General features: G+C 51.1%; 7 protein-coding genes across 7 annotated transcripts; 1 reads left to right on the top strand and 6 right to left on the bottom strand.

Annotated features, from left to right (window-relative positions):
• Positions 1–18: 18 nt before the first annotated feature.
• P168DRAFT_287196 (DUF1014 domain protein) lies at positions 19–1408 on the bottom strand. Its single transcript, XM_024836521.1, has 3 exons — positions 1266–1408; positions 997–1100; positions 19–859 (listed from the first exon to the last, which is right to left on the bottom strand). Exons 1-3 carry the CDS (start codon positions 1317–1319, stop codon positions 346–348), a joined length of 672 nt encoding a protein of 223 aa, XP_024697719.1. The 5' UTR covers positions 1320–1408; the 3' UTR covers positions 19–345.
• A 339-nt stretch (positions 1409–1747) lies between these two features.
• Positions 1748–3638, bottom strand: P168DRAFT_230569 (putative L-ascorbate oxidase; the record flags this gene model as incomplete). Its single annotated transcript, XM_024833246.1, has 3 exons — positions 1748–2798; positions 2854–3328; positions 3392–3638. The coding sequence occupies 3 exons, from the start codon at positions 3636–3638 to the stop codon at positions 1748–1750; spliced, it is 1773 nt and encodes a 590-aa protein (XP_024697718.1).
• A 726-nt stretch (positions 3639–4364) lies between these two features.
• P168DRAFT_287195 (uncharacterized protein) lies at positions 4365–6934 on the bottom strand. The gene has a single exon (XM_024836520.1). It carries the CDS (start codon positions 6765–6767, stop codon positions 4566–4568), a length of 2202 nt encoding a protein of 733 aa, XP_024697717.1. The 5' UTR covers positions 6768–6934; the 3' UTR covers positions 4365–4565.
• Positions 6935–7628: 694 nt separating this feature from the next.
• On the bottom strand, positions 7629–11180 carry P168DRAFT_229080 (putative C6 transcription factor; the record flags this gene model as incomplete). The annotated part of the gene is made up of 7 exons (XM_024833169.1): positions 7629–8338; positions 8401–10167; positions 10279–10327; positions 10377–10468; positions 10542–10895; positions 10940–10989; positions 11065–11180. The coding sequence occupies 7 exons, from the start codon at positions 11178–11180 to the stop codon at positions 7629–7631; spliced, it is 3138 nt and encodes a 1045-aa protein (XP_024697716.1).
• Positions 11181–13832: 2652 nt separating this feature from the next.
• On the bottom strand, positions 13833–15304 carry P168DRAFT_294836 (putative protein kinase; the record flags this gene model as incomplete). The annotated part of the gene is made up of 6 exons (XM_024837982.1): positions 13833–14011; positions 14074–14239; positions 14295–14446; positions 14488–14613; positions 14668–14999; positions 15057–15304. The coding sequence occupies 6 exons, from the start codon at positions 15302–15304 to the stop codon at positions 13833–13835; spliced, it is 1203 nt and encodes a 400-aa protein (XP_024697715.1).
• A 221-nt stretch (positions 15305–15525) lies between these two features.
• Positions 15526–16616, bottom strand: P168DRAFT_301692 (flavin reductase family protein). Its single transcript, XM_024838557.1, has 2 exons — positions 16557–16616; positions 15526–16457 (listed from the first exon to the last, which is right to left on the bottom strand). Exon 2 carries the CDS (start codon positions 16379–16381, stop codon positions 15599–15601), a length of 783 nt encoding a protein of 260 aa, XP_024697714.1. The 5' UTR covers positions 16382–16457; positions 16557–16616; the 3' UTR covers positions 15526–15598.
• Positions 16617–17264: 648 nt separating this feature from the next.
• P168DRAFT_308783 (putative MFS transporter) lies at positions 17265–19211 on the top strand (the record flags this gene model as incomplete). The annotated part of the gene is made up of 8 exons (XM_024839236.1): positions 17265–17284; positions 17390–17777; positions 17885–17945; positions 18017–18237; positions 18317–18713; positions 18771–18902; positions 18970–19039; positions 19184–19211. 8 exons carry the CDS (start codon positions 17265–17267, stop codon positions 19209–19211), a joined length of 1317 nt encoding a protein of 438 aa, XP_024697713.1.
• Positions 19212–19428: the final 217 nt, after the last annotated feature.

The raw sequence follows: 19428 nt of genomic DNA, 5'->3' as shown, positions 1-19428 counted from the left end.
AAGACTATTCCTCATGCACTGATATAGAAGTCTTAAGCTTGACATGGGAGTCTGAAATGTTATAATGAATGGATATAAAACATCCTATAACAGGGCAAGTAGCCTACTCTCATCGTTTGGACCTGGATCTGGAAGATATAGGTATAGACAAGAGGGCCATAATGATATACACGACGTCTCAGTCGCGAACTAGTCCCCAAAGCATCCAATTCCAGAGACATGGACGGAGATGAACATATATACTTAACGCGATCCAGACATGCATCTGCTCTCAGCCCTCACTCCAGTGACCACGCCCCAGGATCCAGGACGAAACCAGTATAGAACACACGGACAGACAAAAATTTATTTAGCCAGTCTGCCCTCGACCTTCTTCCTCTCTGAGTCGCGCACACCCGCAATCTCCTCTCGGGTCGCATCGAACGCAACATGCGCCTGGTTGAACGGATTCTCATCACTCTTCTCAAACTCCTTCCTGCAAAGCTCGTTGCGCTGGTTCCGCCGCAGACCAGGGCTCTCCTGCTCGATCTCGGGCATGCGCCGCGCCTCGTAAGCCGCGTAGGCCGCCTTGTACCGCCGCTCCGGGTGTCGGTCAATCTTGGAGGTGTCCTTGTTCGTGAGGGAGAGCGCGTCCAACGCGTTGTCGATACCGGTCGCGTTGAGGGAAGCACCCTTGCGCCCGTCGTCGTCGAGCTGGGACAGGTCGAGGCCTCGCGACGGCGCGGCGGTCTTCTTGCCGGCGGATTTGGCGCCCGCGCCCTTGGGCTTCGAGGGCTGGGAGGCTTCTTCGGCTTGCAGTTGGGCGTCACGTTCGGCTTTCTTGCGCGCGGCTTCGGCTTTCTTGGCTTCTGCGTCTTCCCTGTTTTTGGTTCATTGTTGTTAGTTTTTTTTTATGTTATTCTTCATTTCTTTTTCATGTGTTACCCTCTTTTGCGATGGATAGCACAGATAATGTAGCATATATGTGATGAGATTTAGGGAGATGACCGGACATACTTCTTAGCATTGCCTCCCTTTGCACCCTTCTGCCACTGCTTGGACTCCTCAGCCTCGCGCTTCGAGTCCTCAGCGGCCTTCTTGCCCGCAGCGGCTTCGGCTTTCTGTTTCGATCATAAACCTCGTTAGTCCTAGCTCATGACTGGCCTCTATACTCATTCTCTGAGCCAAGCGCACTGAAATGAAGCGGGAAAAAAGTATCTCAGAGCAAGATAGTGGGGGCGGGGTAGGTGAAGCTGCGGCTGCTGCCGCCGTAGGGAATAACGTACACGGGCATTTCCCGCTGCCTTCTTGGAGTTATCGGCTCCCTTCTTGCCTGCCATGGTGGATAGAGTGTTCGTTCCTTTTTGTACTGTTGGGTGGGTGTATAGCAAACGTTGCGGTTAAAAGATCAGGTATGACTCTGATTCGGGTAGGATGACGGAGGAGCGAAATATGTAGGTGATCGAATCGGGTTTGGCTCGTCGTAGAAGCTCCGATCGGAGGATGACTAATGGGAGGGACATGTGATCTGGTGAGCCCTTGTTTGGGATGGGATCATGTTTCTGATGCCAGTTGTATTAGATTGGGATAAGTGGATTGTGACTAGTAAAGGATCTCGTGAATTGGTGATTATAATTTTATCGTACAGCATATCATCCTCAAACATCCCCAATACATAACCTGACCTCCATGTCACACGTACCTCATAATACATACCGGTCGAAGAGCAAACATCATCACAATGGACCGGCGACGAAGCGATCTACCATCACTCCACAGCAGGAAGCAAATATCCGTCAGGAACCTCTGGCCACGCATCGTCCCCATCCAGCACAGCCAGAGCCATACCTCCGTTCAGGTGCATCTGGATATGGCAGTGAAGCAGGAACGGGCCCGGATTGACAACATGATACCGCAGAGCCAGCCAGGTCGGGCTGGTAGTGGCCGCCGGAGTCGCGTAAGTATCGCGCAGCTGTGGGTTCTGCAGATTGAAGCTCTGCGGCACGTCCTGGATAGCCTCGTCGACGGACGACCACGTCCAGGGCTGCGACCCCTCCCCGATGACAAAGAACTTGGTCGAGTGTTTGTGGATCGGGTGCGCGGGCTGGCGGGCTGTTGTCACGTTGAGAATGAGGTCAACCCACGTATTGTTGTGCGTGGTGATCGTGTACTCGGTCGGGATCGAGGTGCGATTGAGCAGCAAGGGAGTGGCCTCTTCGGCTTCGAGCGGGAAGCTGCTGTTGCCCATCACCCACCGGTATGAAGCGTTGAAGTGGCCCACATTCAGGATGTAAGTGTGGTCAGCGTGCGGTGCGGGCGCTATAGCTGGGAATGGAACGATGGTAGACTCGTCTAGCAACACGGCGTCGTTGATCGTTGCGGCCCCTGGCGTGATGGACGGAGTCGAGGGTCCGCGCTGGTTATCCGCGGTGCGGTAAGACAAGACACCCGTGCCACTAATGAGCTGGGCGCTGAAGCTATTGGCGGCTCGCAAGGTGTAGTCTCGAGGCGTCTTGTCTAACTTCACGAGGACGGAATATCGTGTCCCGATGGGCATCGTGATGGCATCGACTGCGACTGGCTCGACGTAGCACCCGTCGACCGCGTAGATGTACATGGAGTGTTCATCTATAGAGAACACGAGCTGCGAGCTTCCGGTCATACTGAGCAGGTCAAAACTGGCATATCGGGTATCAGGGTCCACTATAAACCGCTCCTCTGGACCCTGACTGGACCTGCATCCATCCTGGAAGGTCTCAGGCAAGATGTCTGCATTTTGGGGGAAGCCAGAGCTATTGCCAGTAACAGCAGGTATGCAGCTGTCGGGATAGCTTAGTACATATCGAATAGCATAAACAGAATAGCAAAGCTTACCCGAGGTCGGTCAATTGCCCGTCTCCAAGGAGTAGTCGCTGTGTAGGGGTAGTGCCTGCATTGAGCTCGTCCCGGGAAAGACACTTCACGGACCCCTTCCCGTTGAGCAAGATTGCCACGGAGCAAGTACTTGGGACGCCAGAGTCCACTTCGGCCTGCCAAATCTCCTCGGCCGTAAGGTGGCGCCAATCCGAGAGCATAATCGGCTGGGTGTTGCGCTCTGCCTCCAGCATGGCGTCAAGATCGTCTTCGTCTTCAGCAATCAACCCAAAGGGTCTCTCCTTGGACTCATCGGGCTGGATATACATGGCCCCGTAGCAGCCGTCGTCCGTCTGGCCTCGCGTGTGCGCATGGTACATATAGATCCCATACTGCTCGGCCTTCCATTTATAGAGATACTGGTCGCCTGGCGCGATCTCATACTGCGATAGACCAGGTACGCCGTCGGACCAGGGGGTACCGCGCTGTTCAATACCTGAAGTTGGTGAGTATAGAGTCGGGATAGGCGAAAGATTATACAAAAGGGGGGGGAGCCAACCATGAAAATGAATTGTGGACCCAAAAGGCATCGAATTGTTCACCAATACTTCAACATCGTCACCTTGTTGGATCCACAACGCGGGACCAGGGATCTGCCCGTTCGTGGCAATGGCTTTCCTCGTAAATCCGGCGACTTCCTTATCTTCCCATGTAATATTGAGTTCAAATTGAACTACCTTGCATGAGACCAATTGAACTAGAAAGATCAATGTCAGCAACGGGAGCTTGCTCTGGAAGACAGACATGCCGCCTCGGCGCGCTCAAGATTAAGTCTTGCACACAAAAGAGATGAAGATATATATAAATCAAAACAGTGAGAAACAAACAACAAAAGAAAGAGAAACAATATGGAAACCAAGAAAATCAGAAACTTTTGAGCCACCACCTACTGATTCAAGGACAGCAAGATCATCTTATATGTGAAGTACTTGTATCTTGATCCCAACACGATTCGACGTGCCATTATCCTAAGCGATACATGTTCCAAAATAAACGACACGCCAAGCTAGGGAAAGTAATGTGATAGCTCGATGGATAGAGAGCACCCGAAGCTCACACTGAGATGATGTCCTGCGGGTATATGCCTAAACGAGCCGAGCAGCACATGTCTGCGCTATTGCAGGTGGAATTCGACAAAGATGCCTGTCGATGTCTGCAACAGGATGTGACGCAAGGGTCCCTGTAGGAGGATTCAAATAGCGGGCAATCATTCAGTGGACTAGTTAGTGGGGACGGAGGCAAAAACGAGGAAGGAAAGACGAATAAGGGTAGGGCAGCCTGTGCAGTGTTACGGGGCATGATAGATCAGATTGGATTGTCCTGACCTGGCTGGTGGCTGAGCCGAGGGCCTCATCGACGAGTCGGCTAATATGTAGGTTGGTTATCTACGCGGAGAAGATTCATTGTCTTATGAAGATCTCGATTGACACGAATGAAAGAAGAGATAAAGAAAATAAAGAAAAGAAAAACATGCGCTAATTTGCAATGCGTAACATAACACGTCCACGGCGATATAAATCCCAACCATGCCATCATAGAAGATCGAATGAAAGCTTGAACAACACATTATTAAATAGAAAAGCAATAGCCAAACTGTTCAATGAAAAAAGACAGATCTCGTCAGTCATCAATCATATTTCTGCGTACCCATGCATGAACATTGATCTATTGGTTCAGTTATAGAACACCGGACATTGAGCATAGACAGCTGCAGCTGCAAGCTCCAGGTCCATTAATTCGACCACTTCCGCTGTCTTGACAGCGGCATCCGTCACGGTGCGTGCAGGGTCTTTGGATTCCGTCAAAGGATTTGGCGGTGCATATGTGTCTGCACGCTCCTCAGTGAGTGGCAGATCAGTCTCGGGCTCGGATTCCAAGTCAGATTCAACCACGGACTCGGGAGTGCTCCTCAAAGGGGTCATATCTGCGGCGATAGAGGTCGCAGCTCGTGCCGGGAAATCATTTTGGGACTCGACCTGGGAATCGTTCGGGGAATCGTTTCGATAATCGGTCTGAAAGTCGGTCTGTGAATCATTTTGGGACTCGACCTGGTACGAATTCTGGTATTCTTTCCGAGAAACGGATGTAGGAGAAAGAGGCACCGAAGTATGCAGCTCTAGTTCTGATCCATCCAGATCCTCCATGCCCGGGGATTCGAAAGGATATGCAGAGTCCGCACTGGCTACAGAGGAATATTGCTCCAAAGACACGGTTTGCATAGAGTGATAATTCACCATGTCCGAGCCGGACTGTCGTAGCCCAGTGCTGGTGCTGTCAACTCCAGATCTGGAACCAGTCACCAGGAAAGCGACAAGAATAGCAAGGAAAGCCAGGACGACATTGCGCGGATCGCTGGCCAACACCCGGACATAATTTACCAGCAGCGTGTTGAGGTCAATATCCGCCGGAGGCGTACAATAATATTGACTCGATATATGATCGCTCGGCGACGGACGGCGGTCTGGTGGCGTCTCCGAATCCAGATTGGGCGATCGTCGCTTCTCGGTGTCGAGGCTCATCGGGCGTGGTTCGTGATGCACAGTGGAGATCGGTTCGTGCTCAAAGGTCGGCTCCGACTCGCTTAAAGGTCCTCGTAATTGCGGTATAGGCAGGCGGTTCTCCATTTGATATATCTCATTTTCGAGCAGTCTCTTCTCCAGCTCCCTGCGCACCTCCGACGGAAGCCAGAGTCCAACTTCCACATCCACCTTCTCCATCTCCCTCCAAGCTGCAGCCCAAGCCCCGGCCCGCATGAGGCCATTCGCTGCAAAGACTTTGATCTCCCACTTGCGTCCAGTGTCTCGGTGACGGACTACTCGGCCCCCACAGTCTGGACACGGCTCTCCTTGCTCGTCGTCTGTGGCGCTTTCCTCCTCACCGTGAAGTGTATCTTCTTCCTCCTCGGACTCAGTCTCGTCTCGACCCAAAAAGTGACCATGGTCAAGCCGCGGTCGCTGTAGCTCCAAACTCTCCAATAACCGATCCTCAAGTAAGTCGTACATATCCTCCGGATGGGATATAAGCACGCCCCGGTCGCGAAGCACCCCCGAACCGACCTTCTCCTGCAAAAGTTTCCACCGCCGCCAATACTCCCCAGGAAGCACCTCCCTCAATATCTTCTGATCAGGTTTGTCCGTTGATCCCGGGATAGGAAGCGACGGCGGCAGCAAGGTGCAGTGGAGAAGAACGAGCGGGTATTCCTTCTTGGGCTTGGGCTTGCTGGCGGACCCACTGGGCGAGTAGTACGGTGACCGCTTGATCGGAGACGAGCCCGCAGATCGCATGGAGATGTCGGAGAGACGGGCGCCGCCTCGCCGCTTCGGGGGTGTCAGAAAGTCGTCGTCACCTTCGTCTTCGGTGTGCATCTGCATGGCTCGCACTGAGCTGGGCTTGCGGAATGCGGTTTCGCGACGCCGGATGGCGTTGATGTTCTTGAAGGGCGAGTCCATCTTGTCGTAGCTGCTGTGGTTGAACTCGTCATCCCAGGGGTGAAGGGCTATTTGATCGTGCGTTGCGTCTCTGTTGAATGGTTTCATGCGATCCGGTGGTTGTGTAAACACCGAGGCTGGGAGCGACGAGATAGAAGATCGGCTCGACGCTCTCGAATGCACACCACCTGCCAGATCTCCTTCGTCTGGAATCCCGCTCAGTATATCACTCGAGTGTTGTGTCGAAGAAGCCGACGACTGATATCCACAATCCTGGACTACCAACTGCCCATTCTCGCCGTCTAGCTCGTCGTGGTGGAACGATCGATCCGGTACATATTTCGCAATCGCTAATGTCGGAGACCCCGGGGTCGGTTCGTCAGCCTGGTAGGTGCTGGACAGATCTCCGGATTCCATCCACCGGAACCCATGCGCAGAGTCGTCCATCGGCACTGGCTTACGCCCTTTCAGGCTTTATATATCAGTCACACGCAGAGCGAGGGGTATTCAAATGAATGTATCCGAATTCCGAATCACGTCCGGGCTGTCACACATGGAAGCTCGGGAATGCAGGGGCAGATTCCTCAATTGACAATAAAACTGAGGGACAAACCTCAGCGCCTGGAGATAAATTGGAATGATGATGTGTCGTGGGCGTTTATGCGGTGGCTGGTGATGCTAGTATATTGTTGGTGTTTCACCGCTAGGGCCGTTGTCTGGGCAACGATGATCTCCCAGCCACATATTTATCGTGTCGATCTTGGATAGGGTTGGTTTTTGGGCTCAGAAGTGTTGCGATTCATTTTCTTGACTCGTGGTAAGGAGGGTAGTTCTAATTTGATCTTGGTATTCCCGGTGCCCTTAACTACTAACACCATTTGGTTGCCAAGTGAACAATTCCCAAGATAGTTTACGCATGTAAAAGTCGACCTACGCCCAAGAATGAATGTAAGAAACTTTGTTTCATGCAGTAGTTATCAGGTCAATATGGATACAGAGATAAGGGCTATATGCCACCAAAGACATCCACCAGGTGCTATAACTCCGACCGCAGATCTCACCGTAAGTCGTCAAAGCCGTAACTAATAACTCATAACAGAGATACTCCTTTGCGCTAATTCAACCCTTGAGAAGAAAACGAGGGGCCGCAGAACATGAAAGGCAAGATAACAAACGCGGCCGTTAATCGTAGAGGTCTAATTTTGGTCGCAAAGACCCAATATTTCCTAGACGCCGAGGGAAATGCTCTCGCTAAACCCTCAAAGAGCACATGGTATGGGTCACATCATAGGGTAAGGTTGGTGTACTTCACTGAGGGGGTCGTGGAGTACTGTCATGGGAATTCATCATAGTAGGGTAATGTTGATGCTCGCCAAAATAGCTGAGGACATCCGGAGGAAGATATTCGAGCCAGGGGAGAATATCCCCGCTGAGAGCGAAGGGAAGTTGGTCCTGCTGTTGAAGGGTTGCCATGTCGATATCCTGGCTCTCAATCAGAACGTCACGACCCCGTGGGGCGAAACTAGTGTGGTATTCAGGACCCATGGGAGTCCCACTTGTGGACTGTTCCGCAGCGGCCGTTGGCATATGATAACCGTACGTCGCTGGTTGACCTCCCATCCCCGATGTCGACGGCAAGTCCTGGCTATAACGGGACTGCGCACCCGGTGGATGGGATCTCGTGGTCGGGTACGTTGTATTCAGACCCAGGAGAAGATTGGCATCGGAAGTCGAAACCCGGCCAGTAGGTACAAGCCCTGGGTACTTCTCTGCAGCTGCAGCGATGGACGCGCTGGGGGTGGACACCGTGGTTCGCGCTGCGTCCACTGGCTGCGAGTAGGAGCCGGAGACTTGACCAGCACCAGGCGGAACGGAGAGATTGGCGTAGCTATGACTGTGCTGGGACGGGAATGTAGGCTTGTCAGCGGCCGAGTGAGAAGGTGCGGCAGGCATTTGATACAGCAAGCTGAGGTTGGGCTGCGACGAGTCAATCGCTCCGGTAAGTGCCCATCCAATGGCTGGGAGCCGGATAAGTTAGTCAATCATCTGGGCGATCAAAAGTACGAGGAAGGATTCTCACCTTGACCGGGATCAACCCTCGGGGACTGCGTGGTATCAGGTGTCGCCTGGCCCGACACTGCCGAATTCTCTGCATTTAGCGGGGGCCCGAGCCCTCGTCGGTGAGGAGCAGGGAAGGACTGCATAGTGGACATCTCGGCCGTGTTCTCCATCTCCTCCACTGTATACAATAGGGGATCAACAATCCCCTTGGCCTTCTGATCCAAGACCGTGATAATATATTTGGTACCCTCCCAGTAGGTCTCAAGTGCCTTTAGCGCCTTGTAACATCGCTGGTAATTGTCCTTTGCGGCGGATGCAAGAAGAATGTGCTTGGCCGTAGCTTTTCGTTCCGCCCCGCCCGAGCAATCTATAGTGGGTAGAACGAAATTACTGGTTTGGTTGGGAAAAAGTGGCTGGCTTGGTGGGGAGCCAGACCCCGACGAGGGCGATGTGTAGTAGGCACTCTCCATCAGGAAGGCGCAAGCAGCGATATACATCGGTTGGCTTGTGAATGGATTACCAATAAAGCTTTTCCCATCCACAAGCTCAGAGAACGACAGAATATCCGCAATGGTCTTAGCCGACGACATGGACAGCTCCCTGCTGTTCGGATAGAGGTGCTGGATCGTCCCACCAAACGAATTCAAAAGCGTTGGCTGGTGCAGTAAGACAATCAAAGTGTGAAACCAGAAATGAAGGAGTATGAAGTTCGTCCCCTCTTTAGCTTTGACATAGGCCTGGAAGTTGGCCGCATTAAAATGAAGCCTGGGGGACAGTCGCTGATAAATGCCAGTCAGGTCACTTTCCATCCCGGCGAGCATTTTGAGGGTCTCTGTCGTGACATGGTTGACAGCCTGTATTCCATTTATGAGGTCGGTCACCCGCCCGTAGAGGTGTATGATACGGATCAACGGCGGGAATGGGGCCGGCCAACCGTTTGACAGCTGCGATTCGGACTGGGTTGGAAAACACAGCTCGATATCTTCATCCCGTAACGTGACCGGGCGACCTGTACCAGACGAGATCACTCGATCTAGGAAGAATATGCTCCAGAACGTGTCCACTCTCCCGCGCTCCCAAGCGCGCCGATCTTCGATGTTCTGTGCTTTTTTGGCGGGGCTTGGTGGGACCTGGAGATCGCCATATTGATCTTCCCCGAACTTCCCCGCCTGTCCCGTCATGACCGTATTTGGCGCCACCCCACTCTGGCCATAATTATACTTCAATCCCTGGGGTTTCTGCATGCCGAGGTCCTGTGCCATCCGAATGGCAATGCCCAAATACATCCAGAGACCACTATCGTGGTTTGAGCCAAAGCGCTCGTAAGCAAGTAAGAGACACGCTTGGACAACAGAAAGTGTGGGGCACGACAAGGAGGCTACCAGGGCGCTGATGGCTCTCTGCGCGAATGATTGACCACGGTTCGACTTCTTCACGTCGAGAGGTGGTTCTGATCCATCGATCGATGGTGCCTGTGGGGGACTCAAGAGAGGATGCGGGGAAAACCTAGCAGACAAAGCGCAAATGGCATCCACGAGCATAGTATCAACCTTCTTTTCTTTGAGCTCGTGGAAAAACCGTTCACGCTGCAAGAAGGGGAAATTACAGCCCAAATGTGCAAAGAAGAGCTCGCACAGATGCATCACCAGATTGCTAACCGGTAGCGAGTCATCCCGATCGTAAAATGGAATGGTATTTGCATCGCGGGCGTCACGGTTGTCAAAGACATTCAAAGAGTTGACCCCGGCTTCAGTAAGCTTTGGGCTGCGGAGCGGAGATAGCGACTCTGTAGGTCCCGGGAATCAGCATGAGAAAACCAGTTTATAGCTAGAGCCAGGACTATAGCGGCGTGTTGTCTTCTGCCAAAAAAGAAATGAGGGGAACAAGAGAGGCAAACCTGACGACTGTGACGGGTTGCTCCTGCGTGAGCCTCGCACCTGGACGACCTATAAAAGGTTAGGTCGCAGTTAACCGGAGAAACCTGTGTAGTCCAACCATTTGTTTAAACCCGGGAACAATAGCCGTGGGTCCGAAATATCGAAAGTAAGGTACGTGGGTGCGAGCGCCTGAGCTGAGAGATGTGCGACCTATGGAACCACGCCGTCGTTAGCGTTTGTATAATTTGGCGTCGACCAATATACGGGCCACCCGGGCACATACTGCTTTCAGGAGTCTCCCCCGTCGTCTGCTGTTCGGATTCTTTCGTTGTTCGTGACATGTCCCTTGAAACAGAGCCAGTTTGAACTTCGAGTAGCTTAGCGCCTTCGAATGACTTTTCAACGCTCGCAATAGGTGGTGGTGGTGCGTTGCGAGGAGGCGAATCTGACGGTCCGCTCTTCACTTGGGTATTTGAGCGCAAACCCGCTGGTTCGCCGGCGTCGGGCAAAGTGCGCATTGTCGGAGCTCGTGATGCGACCTCGGGCGGTGGCCGAGCCGAGGGCGGCTGATCGCTGTATCCCAGACATTCATGGTTGTAATCGGAGCAGGTCCTACACACTATCCACGAGGTGACATCTGTTAGAAAACGGCCAGCTACTGCGTATTTGGCCCTCACTCACCTGGCTGTTCCCCCGAGCATCGTATCTTGCGCTTGCGACATGTTCGACAGCTGCACAACACATGAGGACGTCAGCTAGAGCTGAGAGAGGGAAACACTTGTCAGGAAGGGCAGGGGCATGCATACGCAGCATTAACCCGTCGGCGTTTGGTCTGAGGTTGACCGTCCGTAGAGACAAAGCGGATCTGTTTCGGGGGAGGGATATTGTTGCCGCCGTTCTTCTGAGGAGAAGGGTGGCTCATCGCGAGCAAAGTATCATCCGGGGTCACGACACATTGGGCACCTAATCATTTATCGACGTTACGGCGAACAGACGACGACAAGTGTGCACCTCAGGGGAATCGCAAGCAGGGAGCGAAAGTGGAAGGTAGGGCGGATGGCAGGTCTTTCGAAAGAAGCACTAAGCAAAGAGCAAAATCCATGGGCAAAAGGTCCCACGCTATGTAGCTGTCGTTGTTGGGCGTTGACGTCGGACGATCCCTGGATGACGAGGACGAAAGGAGCGGAGGTGGGTAGTGAGGGGAGTGTAAGGTCAGCTACAGAAGGAGTATCGGTGTCTGGCAGGAATCGAGTAGTGGGGATGAGAGGTTGATCGTCCTCGAGGATTCGATGTGATTGAACGATGGGGTTTGGTTCGATAGATAGAGATGGACAGGTAGATGAGTTGGTAGATCGATAATCGCGGTGAAGGCCGTAGCAACGAACGGTTCGACGAGAGGGGACGAGGTCACCTTCCCGGGGGAGCAGATGTTGGACGGGGGAGGAATAAGAAAGGCGAGGTTAAAGGGAGCGTAGTGAAGGTGGTGAGATGTTACGAGGATCCGAGTTCCAACAGTGACACTATCGTCGGAAAGCCACAGAAACGGCCCAAGCCAAATGTCTAGCCTGACCGCCCAGGTGATCATTCCCCTTTCCCCATCAATGAATCCATCAAACAAATCTCTGTTATCCACCTGACTGTCTTTCCCATCGAGGACCCGCAAATGAATCCACTTTAAAAAAAGGAAGTATACAAATCAAAACTGATGTCTACGGATTAGGGCCAAGGAGCCGCTAAATTGGGTTGAATCCATCTGTCCAGCCCATCTATGTCTTTGCAAGGCAATCTCATATTCAACGTCTAAGTTGTCCAATGTCCTCATGGTCTGCAGGTGAAAGAGGAGCACCAATTTAGGCTTATGGTTCCTGCAGGTACATGGTATCGGATTTCGAGAATGTTCCTGGTCACGGCTCCAACGAGATGGAAAAGATCATCAGGATAATGATCCCATCGGGGATGGGGGGATTTAGTAGAAGTCTGGGCCGGCAAGAGTGGGTTCTGTGGATTCTCCCCCTCTCCCCGACCGGGGGTAGCGGGGTGAGTTTACCCACTTCTCTACTCTGGTGGTTCCAATGTCTCCGCGGTTCGTCCAGCTCTGCCGTCGGTCGGGGTCATGTTCAACTCCGATGCACGATGCTCAGCCTGGTCGAGCCAAAAAGCCTATATTACCATTCCCGGTGCCCGGTAGACATCTAAATTGCGTAATGCGATCTCCACAGGGCTCAGGGTTGCCCGGTTCTGGGAAGGGCATACAAAACTCATTCCATGAACCATGATTACTAAATACTCCGTGTGTCCATCGTATAGAGACGATTGTTCAAAGAACCTTGAGCAGCGTCTGTCTTATAATGACGTCAACACGCGATAATAAGGAGTAAAACAAGAAAGATAAAAATAGACTGACCGGGACAAGTAGACATTTTTAGAGAAACCTGGGCAGAGTGAGAGTGCCTAGTTATGCTCATATCCTGATACTATCAGCGCTTGGATAGTGGAAGGAGGGGTTCGATGAGGCCAGCGCATCTCTCCAGGTTTATTCTAGTCTGAAGGACACAGTAATAGAAAAGGAACTACCCCGTTGGTGCCATGGAGATTGAGTTCCATCTGACCTAATTGTTGACAATGGTAGCAGCAGCGACAAGTGTTTTCTCGGACGAAAAGATTAGTAAATGTAGGGCTCAAACCCCCTATTCAATGCATGTGCATCTACGACGCATTGCATTAATCGAAAATCGAATGAAAAACGAGAAGTCTGCTTTTCACCGTGAAGAACTGGATATATAATACAGCAGTCATATGTACTGAAATTGATATCATTTCAACATCTGCAGATCAATGTCATTTCCACGGCCCTTAAGGTGATAACGCACTTGAAAACAAGGATTTTGTGACGATTGACTGACCACATACAGCACGTTACCTCTCAAACTCAAGATAGAAATGCGGAAGAAATTTGCCATGTATCCATAACAGTGTTTTAAGTGATGTGTTCACCATGATGCATGTCCCAATTGGTCTGCGCACACCCACCCCTGAAGCGGTGGACTCTCTCGGGCGAAAGGCTTGAGTACCCATATACTCAAAAGTATAAAGTAAGATGATCACATGTTCTGAGCCCCGGGTCACAGTTGTCCTATCCTATGAGTAGGAAAAAGCAGATCAATAGGTGTGATTGATGGATTGGAACGAGTGAGGATATGGGGCCTGTATCGCTGAAGAGATGCCAGCTCATCGCGCAGAAGATTTGAAAACATGCCCCCTTCAAGGCATCATTCTCTAAAATGGTAAATGTGGTTTTGCGGGCGCTATATGCTCGAGATCTATATATTTCCGATCGCGCTAGTATTTGCAGAATAAATTGTGTTTTTGCCCCCGTAGATACAAATCGAGTAACGTAGATTCAGATCGAGTAATGGCCATGTATATCCAACTCGATAGCTTATGACGCATTGTAATTTGCAACAGCATGGTCGAGAATTAAAAACCCTGCTATAGAGACCCAATATTAGCACAGAACCTTGTAATATGAGTTCGGGCTTCCCTCTCAGTGACTAGGCAGATCTTAGCTATAACATTAGAGCAACCATGGATCCTCGAGCAGTTGCTTTGCTGTCTTGCGTTCCTCCGGTAGCCATTTAAGCATTGACCTCATAAACTGGATAAACGATGCTTTCTCTTGCCCAGACAGTCGCCTCTCCACGCTCTCCAGCGAGACCAATGGTATGGCTGCATCGTCATGGGCCACCCAGGCGCCTACGTACTCGTCAGACAGCTGTGACTGGGACCACAAAATTTTGCGAAGTCAGGATACTTACCCCTGGGGTCAAAACACTGCTCCGTCGTCTCACTACGTCTGATAAATTCTTGCGGTGGCGGTCCAATCAATGCAACCATGAGCGCCAGATGTTTGAAGGGGTCATGACCTCCTTTTCTATCAAATATCTCCCCAAACAGATGCTCCCCTTCGAAGAGGTCCCAAATCTACCTAGTGATCAGCAAAGGACCTCCATGTCGGCTGCAGAGGCGCTGTACATACCAAGCCTGCCAAATTCCAGATATCGACAGGACTTCCCCACGGCATCTCGAAAATTATCTCTGGTGCTCTATAAATATGTGGTTGGACGAATGGGCCGGACTCCTGTCTTTTTCCAATTCGTGCCTCGCCAAAGTCACAAAGTATAGGGAGCCCTTAGCTTTCACCTCCAGTGGGCCGACGGAATTTTTTCTACTCTGGTAGATAATATGTGACTCATGAACCTTCTTCCGAGGGCTTGGATCTTCAGCTTCTGCCTTTGCAAAATCCGCCAGCATACTATCATCCTCCAGACTGAGCATCAAATTATCAGTCTTTAGATCTAGTTCAAGTTAGAAAGGAGTTGTTCCCGGGATATAGTGACCAGGCTGAATACCAGTATGAATGATCTCGGCGTCAGTGTGCAAAAAGTCAAGGGCTAGTAGTAGTCGCTTGACAGTCATCTTGAGGAGGGGTAGGTCAAACGGCCTCGGATTTAGTCTCATCATCTCAAGAAGTGTCATGTGCATCGGTTGCAGCACTAAACAGCGGTGCTTCCCAACAGGACCTTGAATAACAATTGAATCGTAAAGCTCGCGGATTAGTGATTGGCCGGGATGCGAAGAATTGACATTCGCCAGATGCTCATAGATCTTCAACTCGCGATCGGTTGCAGTTGGGTGAGTTGGCAGCGACGTAGACACCTTCAATATTTTATACTTGTTCTCTCTGGGCATTCTTGAATTGTTAGAGGAGAAGTTGCTAGGGAAGGTCGTAAGAACGCACTGAAGATCTCGGCATAGCCAACTTGTGGAATACGCCCCATAACCAATCTTTCCTGAGACCTGGTATCTGGCCTCATACACATCTCTAATGTTGACTGTGTAGTAATGCTCGGGTTTATAGTAAGGCAGAGTCTCTTCCTCCAAAGGTATCCCGAGCGGCAGAGTAGAATATGAAACGTTGGGAGTTCTTCTCGATAATGAAAACTGTTGCCGCAGAGGGTTTCCCCACGCGCTTAATCGTGATGCCATGCCTACATTGCCAGACCATTTACCGCTAAAGCACAGCTGCAAATAACAGGTGAATGGAGGTATAGGCACTGTTGTGGGTGGTGGGCCAAAATTCGAAGAGAGCCAGCTGGTCGCTAAACTTAACAAGGAGCTGTGCCATGAGCTGTGACATACTTAGTCACATGACGCCCTGATAAATATAGAGCCAACAATAGTATATAAGCAAGTCTATGTTATCTATCATTAAATCTAACAATATGAAAAAACAAATGAAGATTGCAAGGAGATAAAACAACCCAAGCGATCTATCCACGCCTAGATCTGAGGCCTAGGAATCTCAAAAGCCTCGGTGGTCCGGCCATACTGGATGCCTCCCAGTCGACTGATCGGCTTCAACACCTTAAGGTCGATGACACTCTTTTCCTCATTGATGGCATCATCACGCACCCAGAACCTGACGCCCTCAATAATAGCCAAGACGCCCGACTTCTTGCCGGGATTGGCGCGACTCTCAAACTCCTTGACCTCGACGAGCTTGCCCTCGATCGCCAGAATGGACTCCTTGACGCGAGCAGGCTGCACGACAGAGGTAGGCGCCTGGTGCAGACCAGAGATCTCCCACTCAGAGACCCCATAGGGGGCATTGACAGCGGTGGCATTCGCCGCCTCCACGAAATGTTCAGAGATGATGTTGATAACGCACTCGCCCGTCTCAGTCAAGTTTCTCAGCGAGTCCTTGGCCTTGTCGAGAGCGCCGACGAACCCCACCGTGAACATAGGTGGGTCGTAGCTAACGACATTCGAGTAGCTGAATGGCGCCAGGTTGGTGGTCTGGCCGTCCTTGGACTTCGTGCTGATGAGCGCGATCGGTCGCGGAACAACCCCCGAGATCAGGAGCTGGTAGTTGGATGCGGGGGACCGACCCTCTCCATAGGGGTCGATTTCGACATGGTTCTTTCGCAGGCTTTCGCCGCCGTCGTTGGCGCCTTCGCCCTTTTGCCAGGCGGGATGGGGCGGCTTGGTGTACACGGCCTCCGCGTGCTTGAAATCAGGTCGGGAGGCCTGGACCTTGCTGAAGTCGACTCCGGGCTTGGACATTGTGCGGGTGTGGCTTGATGAACGAAGTTGACGGCTGGCTGCAGGTGCTGTTTGGCAAGAGGAAAAGCGGTGATGCCTGCGTCGTCCTGTTAATAAATATGTACAGCATTGCTACCAGTCTGCGGGACCATCATAATGATTCTAACTAGCCCTTACTTGGTGATCGAGAACTTACAATGGCAGACAGGGTACTCGAATGAAACTTTGCTGAAAACACTTGGAGAGAATACAATGCATTAAGGCTATGAAATTGCCAGATGGTTAACCAGTGGGGTGAGCATCGTGGGGTAGTGAAGCTCGGCATCTACTAATTCCACTCTGATATTGACTCAGTATTTCCACACCTACCTGGATGTACTACCAAAATCCCCTTGGGCCTAATACAAAGTATGTGGAAATAAACTGTGCAGAGATGATAAACGTTTGTCAGCGCCCCGCAGCGGGACCACATATTGCCCGTTTAGGTTATAGAGCATGCCCTGAGTGGTTTGGACAGTACTAGCTTAGCCCTCCAAGCTTTTTGGCCTTTAAAAGCGCACAGTGACACTTTAAGTATGTCTCCCTTCATATTCAAGACTTATCATGATCAGTGATTGGACAATATGAGATTAATAGGAGTTTACCAATGCTAATTTCGTCCAACTTTGGTTCTGGAAGTATCCTGCGGTGTACATCCCGAATATAAAATGTTCTAGTATGATGCTACCTAAGTAGTGACCTAGCATGTGAATACTAGTTTACTGTGCGAAAGACGCATGTCGCATATACATACATGAATTGCGACTTTGGCGTAGGAATAGTCATACCCTGTATCCAACATTTGCAGTACTGGCCCTGGATAGCCGTGGATATAATTTCTGACTCATGAGATTTGGCGGGCACTATGCAAGGACTAGGTACCAAGTATTAAAGTAGTAGTGTCCCCCACAATCCTGCGTTTCTCTCCAGTATCCACACTTCATCTCTCATGGAAGTCAAAGGGCCAACCACTGACTCTGATGTCACCAGATATAAGTTCTCTCAATGGCGAAAATGCCTCCTACTTGCAGGTTGCAGCTTCACGGTGTTTACTAGCGCATCGGCCCTAGCCTCCATATTCCCCGCGACCGCACATGTCGCCTTGGAGCTTTCCACTACGGCCAAGGTGCTTAACATCGCAAATGCATGCGTCCAGGTCGCAATGGGACTGTCAGTGTTTGTCTGGCAGCCGGTGCAGGTCTTCATTGGGCGTAGGAATGCTTTTCTTTTGGCCTTGCTGATCCTGCTTTGCTTCTCTATAGGCGCTGCACGGGCTACTAGCACTGGTATGTTCATTGCGATGAGGGTTATTGTGGGAAGTACGGGCACTTTCTTCCTTCTGGCGGGCCAGGAAATACTGGCTGAGACTTTCGAACCGGTAAGTTGGATCTTTAGGACTCGCGTCATTCTCGGGTATCCGCATGTCTCTGTACATGGGGATATTATCCATAAGAAGAAACCTTTGACTTTTGTTCTGATCTATAGGTGATTCGGGGTACTGCATTTGGGTTTATACAGATAGGGAATACCGCCGGCATGACGATTGGTAGGCCAAACACCAAACCCTACTATAATCCAAACCAGTGGGACTGATTCGGCTGACACTTTGCTTCACAGGCCCCTGTATTGGTGGCGCCATTGTTTATTATACCCATTGGCGTGTGATATACTGGGTACAGGTTGGCTTGGCTGGATTAAGCTTGATCCTATCTTTTTTCTCCATTCCGAGTGAGAAAGACATGAGCAACGACCAGCCAAAAGTAACGGGCTCAAAGTCTGCGACTCTGAATCCACTAAGGGTCCTAAAGCCTCTCCTCCATCCAAACGTCCTGATCACAGTGAGTCCTGGTTCCCATCTCTCGATCCTAGCATTCCCGTCCAGTATCTAAGATACTACAAATCTCGGCCAACCACTAGGACCTCGCGTGTGGCGTTCTGTGCTTCTTCCAATTCGTAGTCCTCACATCCATCCCCAATACGCTCAACCCGCGGTTTAACCTCACATCGCCACTGGTCAGCGGTCTTTTCTACTTAGCGCCTTTCGGCGGATTTGCTCTCGGTTCGCTTGCCGGAGGCGTTGTATCTGATCGCACCACCCGACGGTATATCAAGAAGAGGGGAGGCGTCCGTCTTCCCCAGGACCGGTTAAATGGCGCGCTACCCATTTGGCTGGGGCTTTTGCCTGTAAGCATGGTGATATACGGGTGGACTTTAGATAGGGAGGTTGGCGGAATGGCTGTTCCTATTATCAGTATATTCTTCGTTTCGTGCGGAATCGTCATGGCGTTCAACGGGCTTAACACGTATTGCGCTGGTAAAACTACCTTCCCAGTTCTCGAATTCTTGACAATTGAATTGCTGATCATCCCAGAAACACTTCCGGAACAACGGTCTGCTGTTATCAGCGGGAAGTACGTCGTTCAGTATAGTCTCGGAGCTGTGAGTACAGGCGCCGTCGTACCGATGATCGATGCCATGGGCGTGGGGCTGGTGTTTACTATCTGTGAGATGATGCTCTCTACTGCCACCGTTCCGGTGTTATAGCGCCGACAATACTGATATAGATATAGGCACTGTAGTCAGTTTCATCGGCGGAATTGCCGTATTCCTGGTCGCCAGATATGGGCTGCAGATGCAGAAGTACAGGATCAGCTGGAGGACATGATCTCATGGACCATCAGCAGTGATAGCAATTGTTACGATCTTAGAGGGCGCGGACCATTAATGTCCAGTCAGAGAGTGATTAGATAGAATCCCATTCCCGGTCTTTATATGGCAATATAGAAATCGTTTCAGTGCTTCGGTCAAATAGAAGGCCCTCGTCATAGTCTTGCATACAGGGGAGCTCAACAGCTTACTATCGTCGTAATTACGGGTTTCATGATTGGTACTAGGGGTAGTGTATCTGCTTATTATTGAGAAGAATGTTTCTAGTCCCTTCGGTGTTACTTGTTGAAACCAAGGCGCAAGCTTTGGGATCCAGCCTCGGAAGTGTTTTGTCAATGGATGCAGGAGGTATAATTGTATGG

This window comes from Aspergillus campestris, assembly GCF_002847485.1.
Source record: "Aspergillus campestris IBT 28561 chromosome Unknown P168scaffold_1, whole genome shotgun sequence".
NCBI classification, from domain to species: Eukaryota; Fungi; Ascomycota; class Eurotiomycetes; order Eurotiales; family Aspergillaceae; genus Aspergillus; species Aspergillus campestris.
This window is presented reverse-complemented; position numbering and strand designations above follow the sequence as displayed.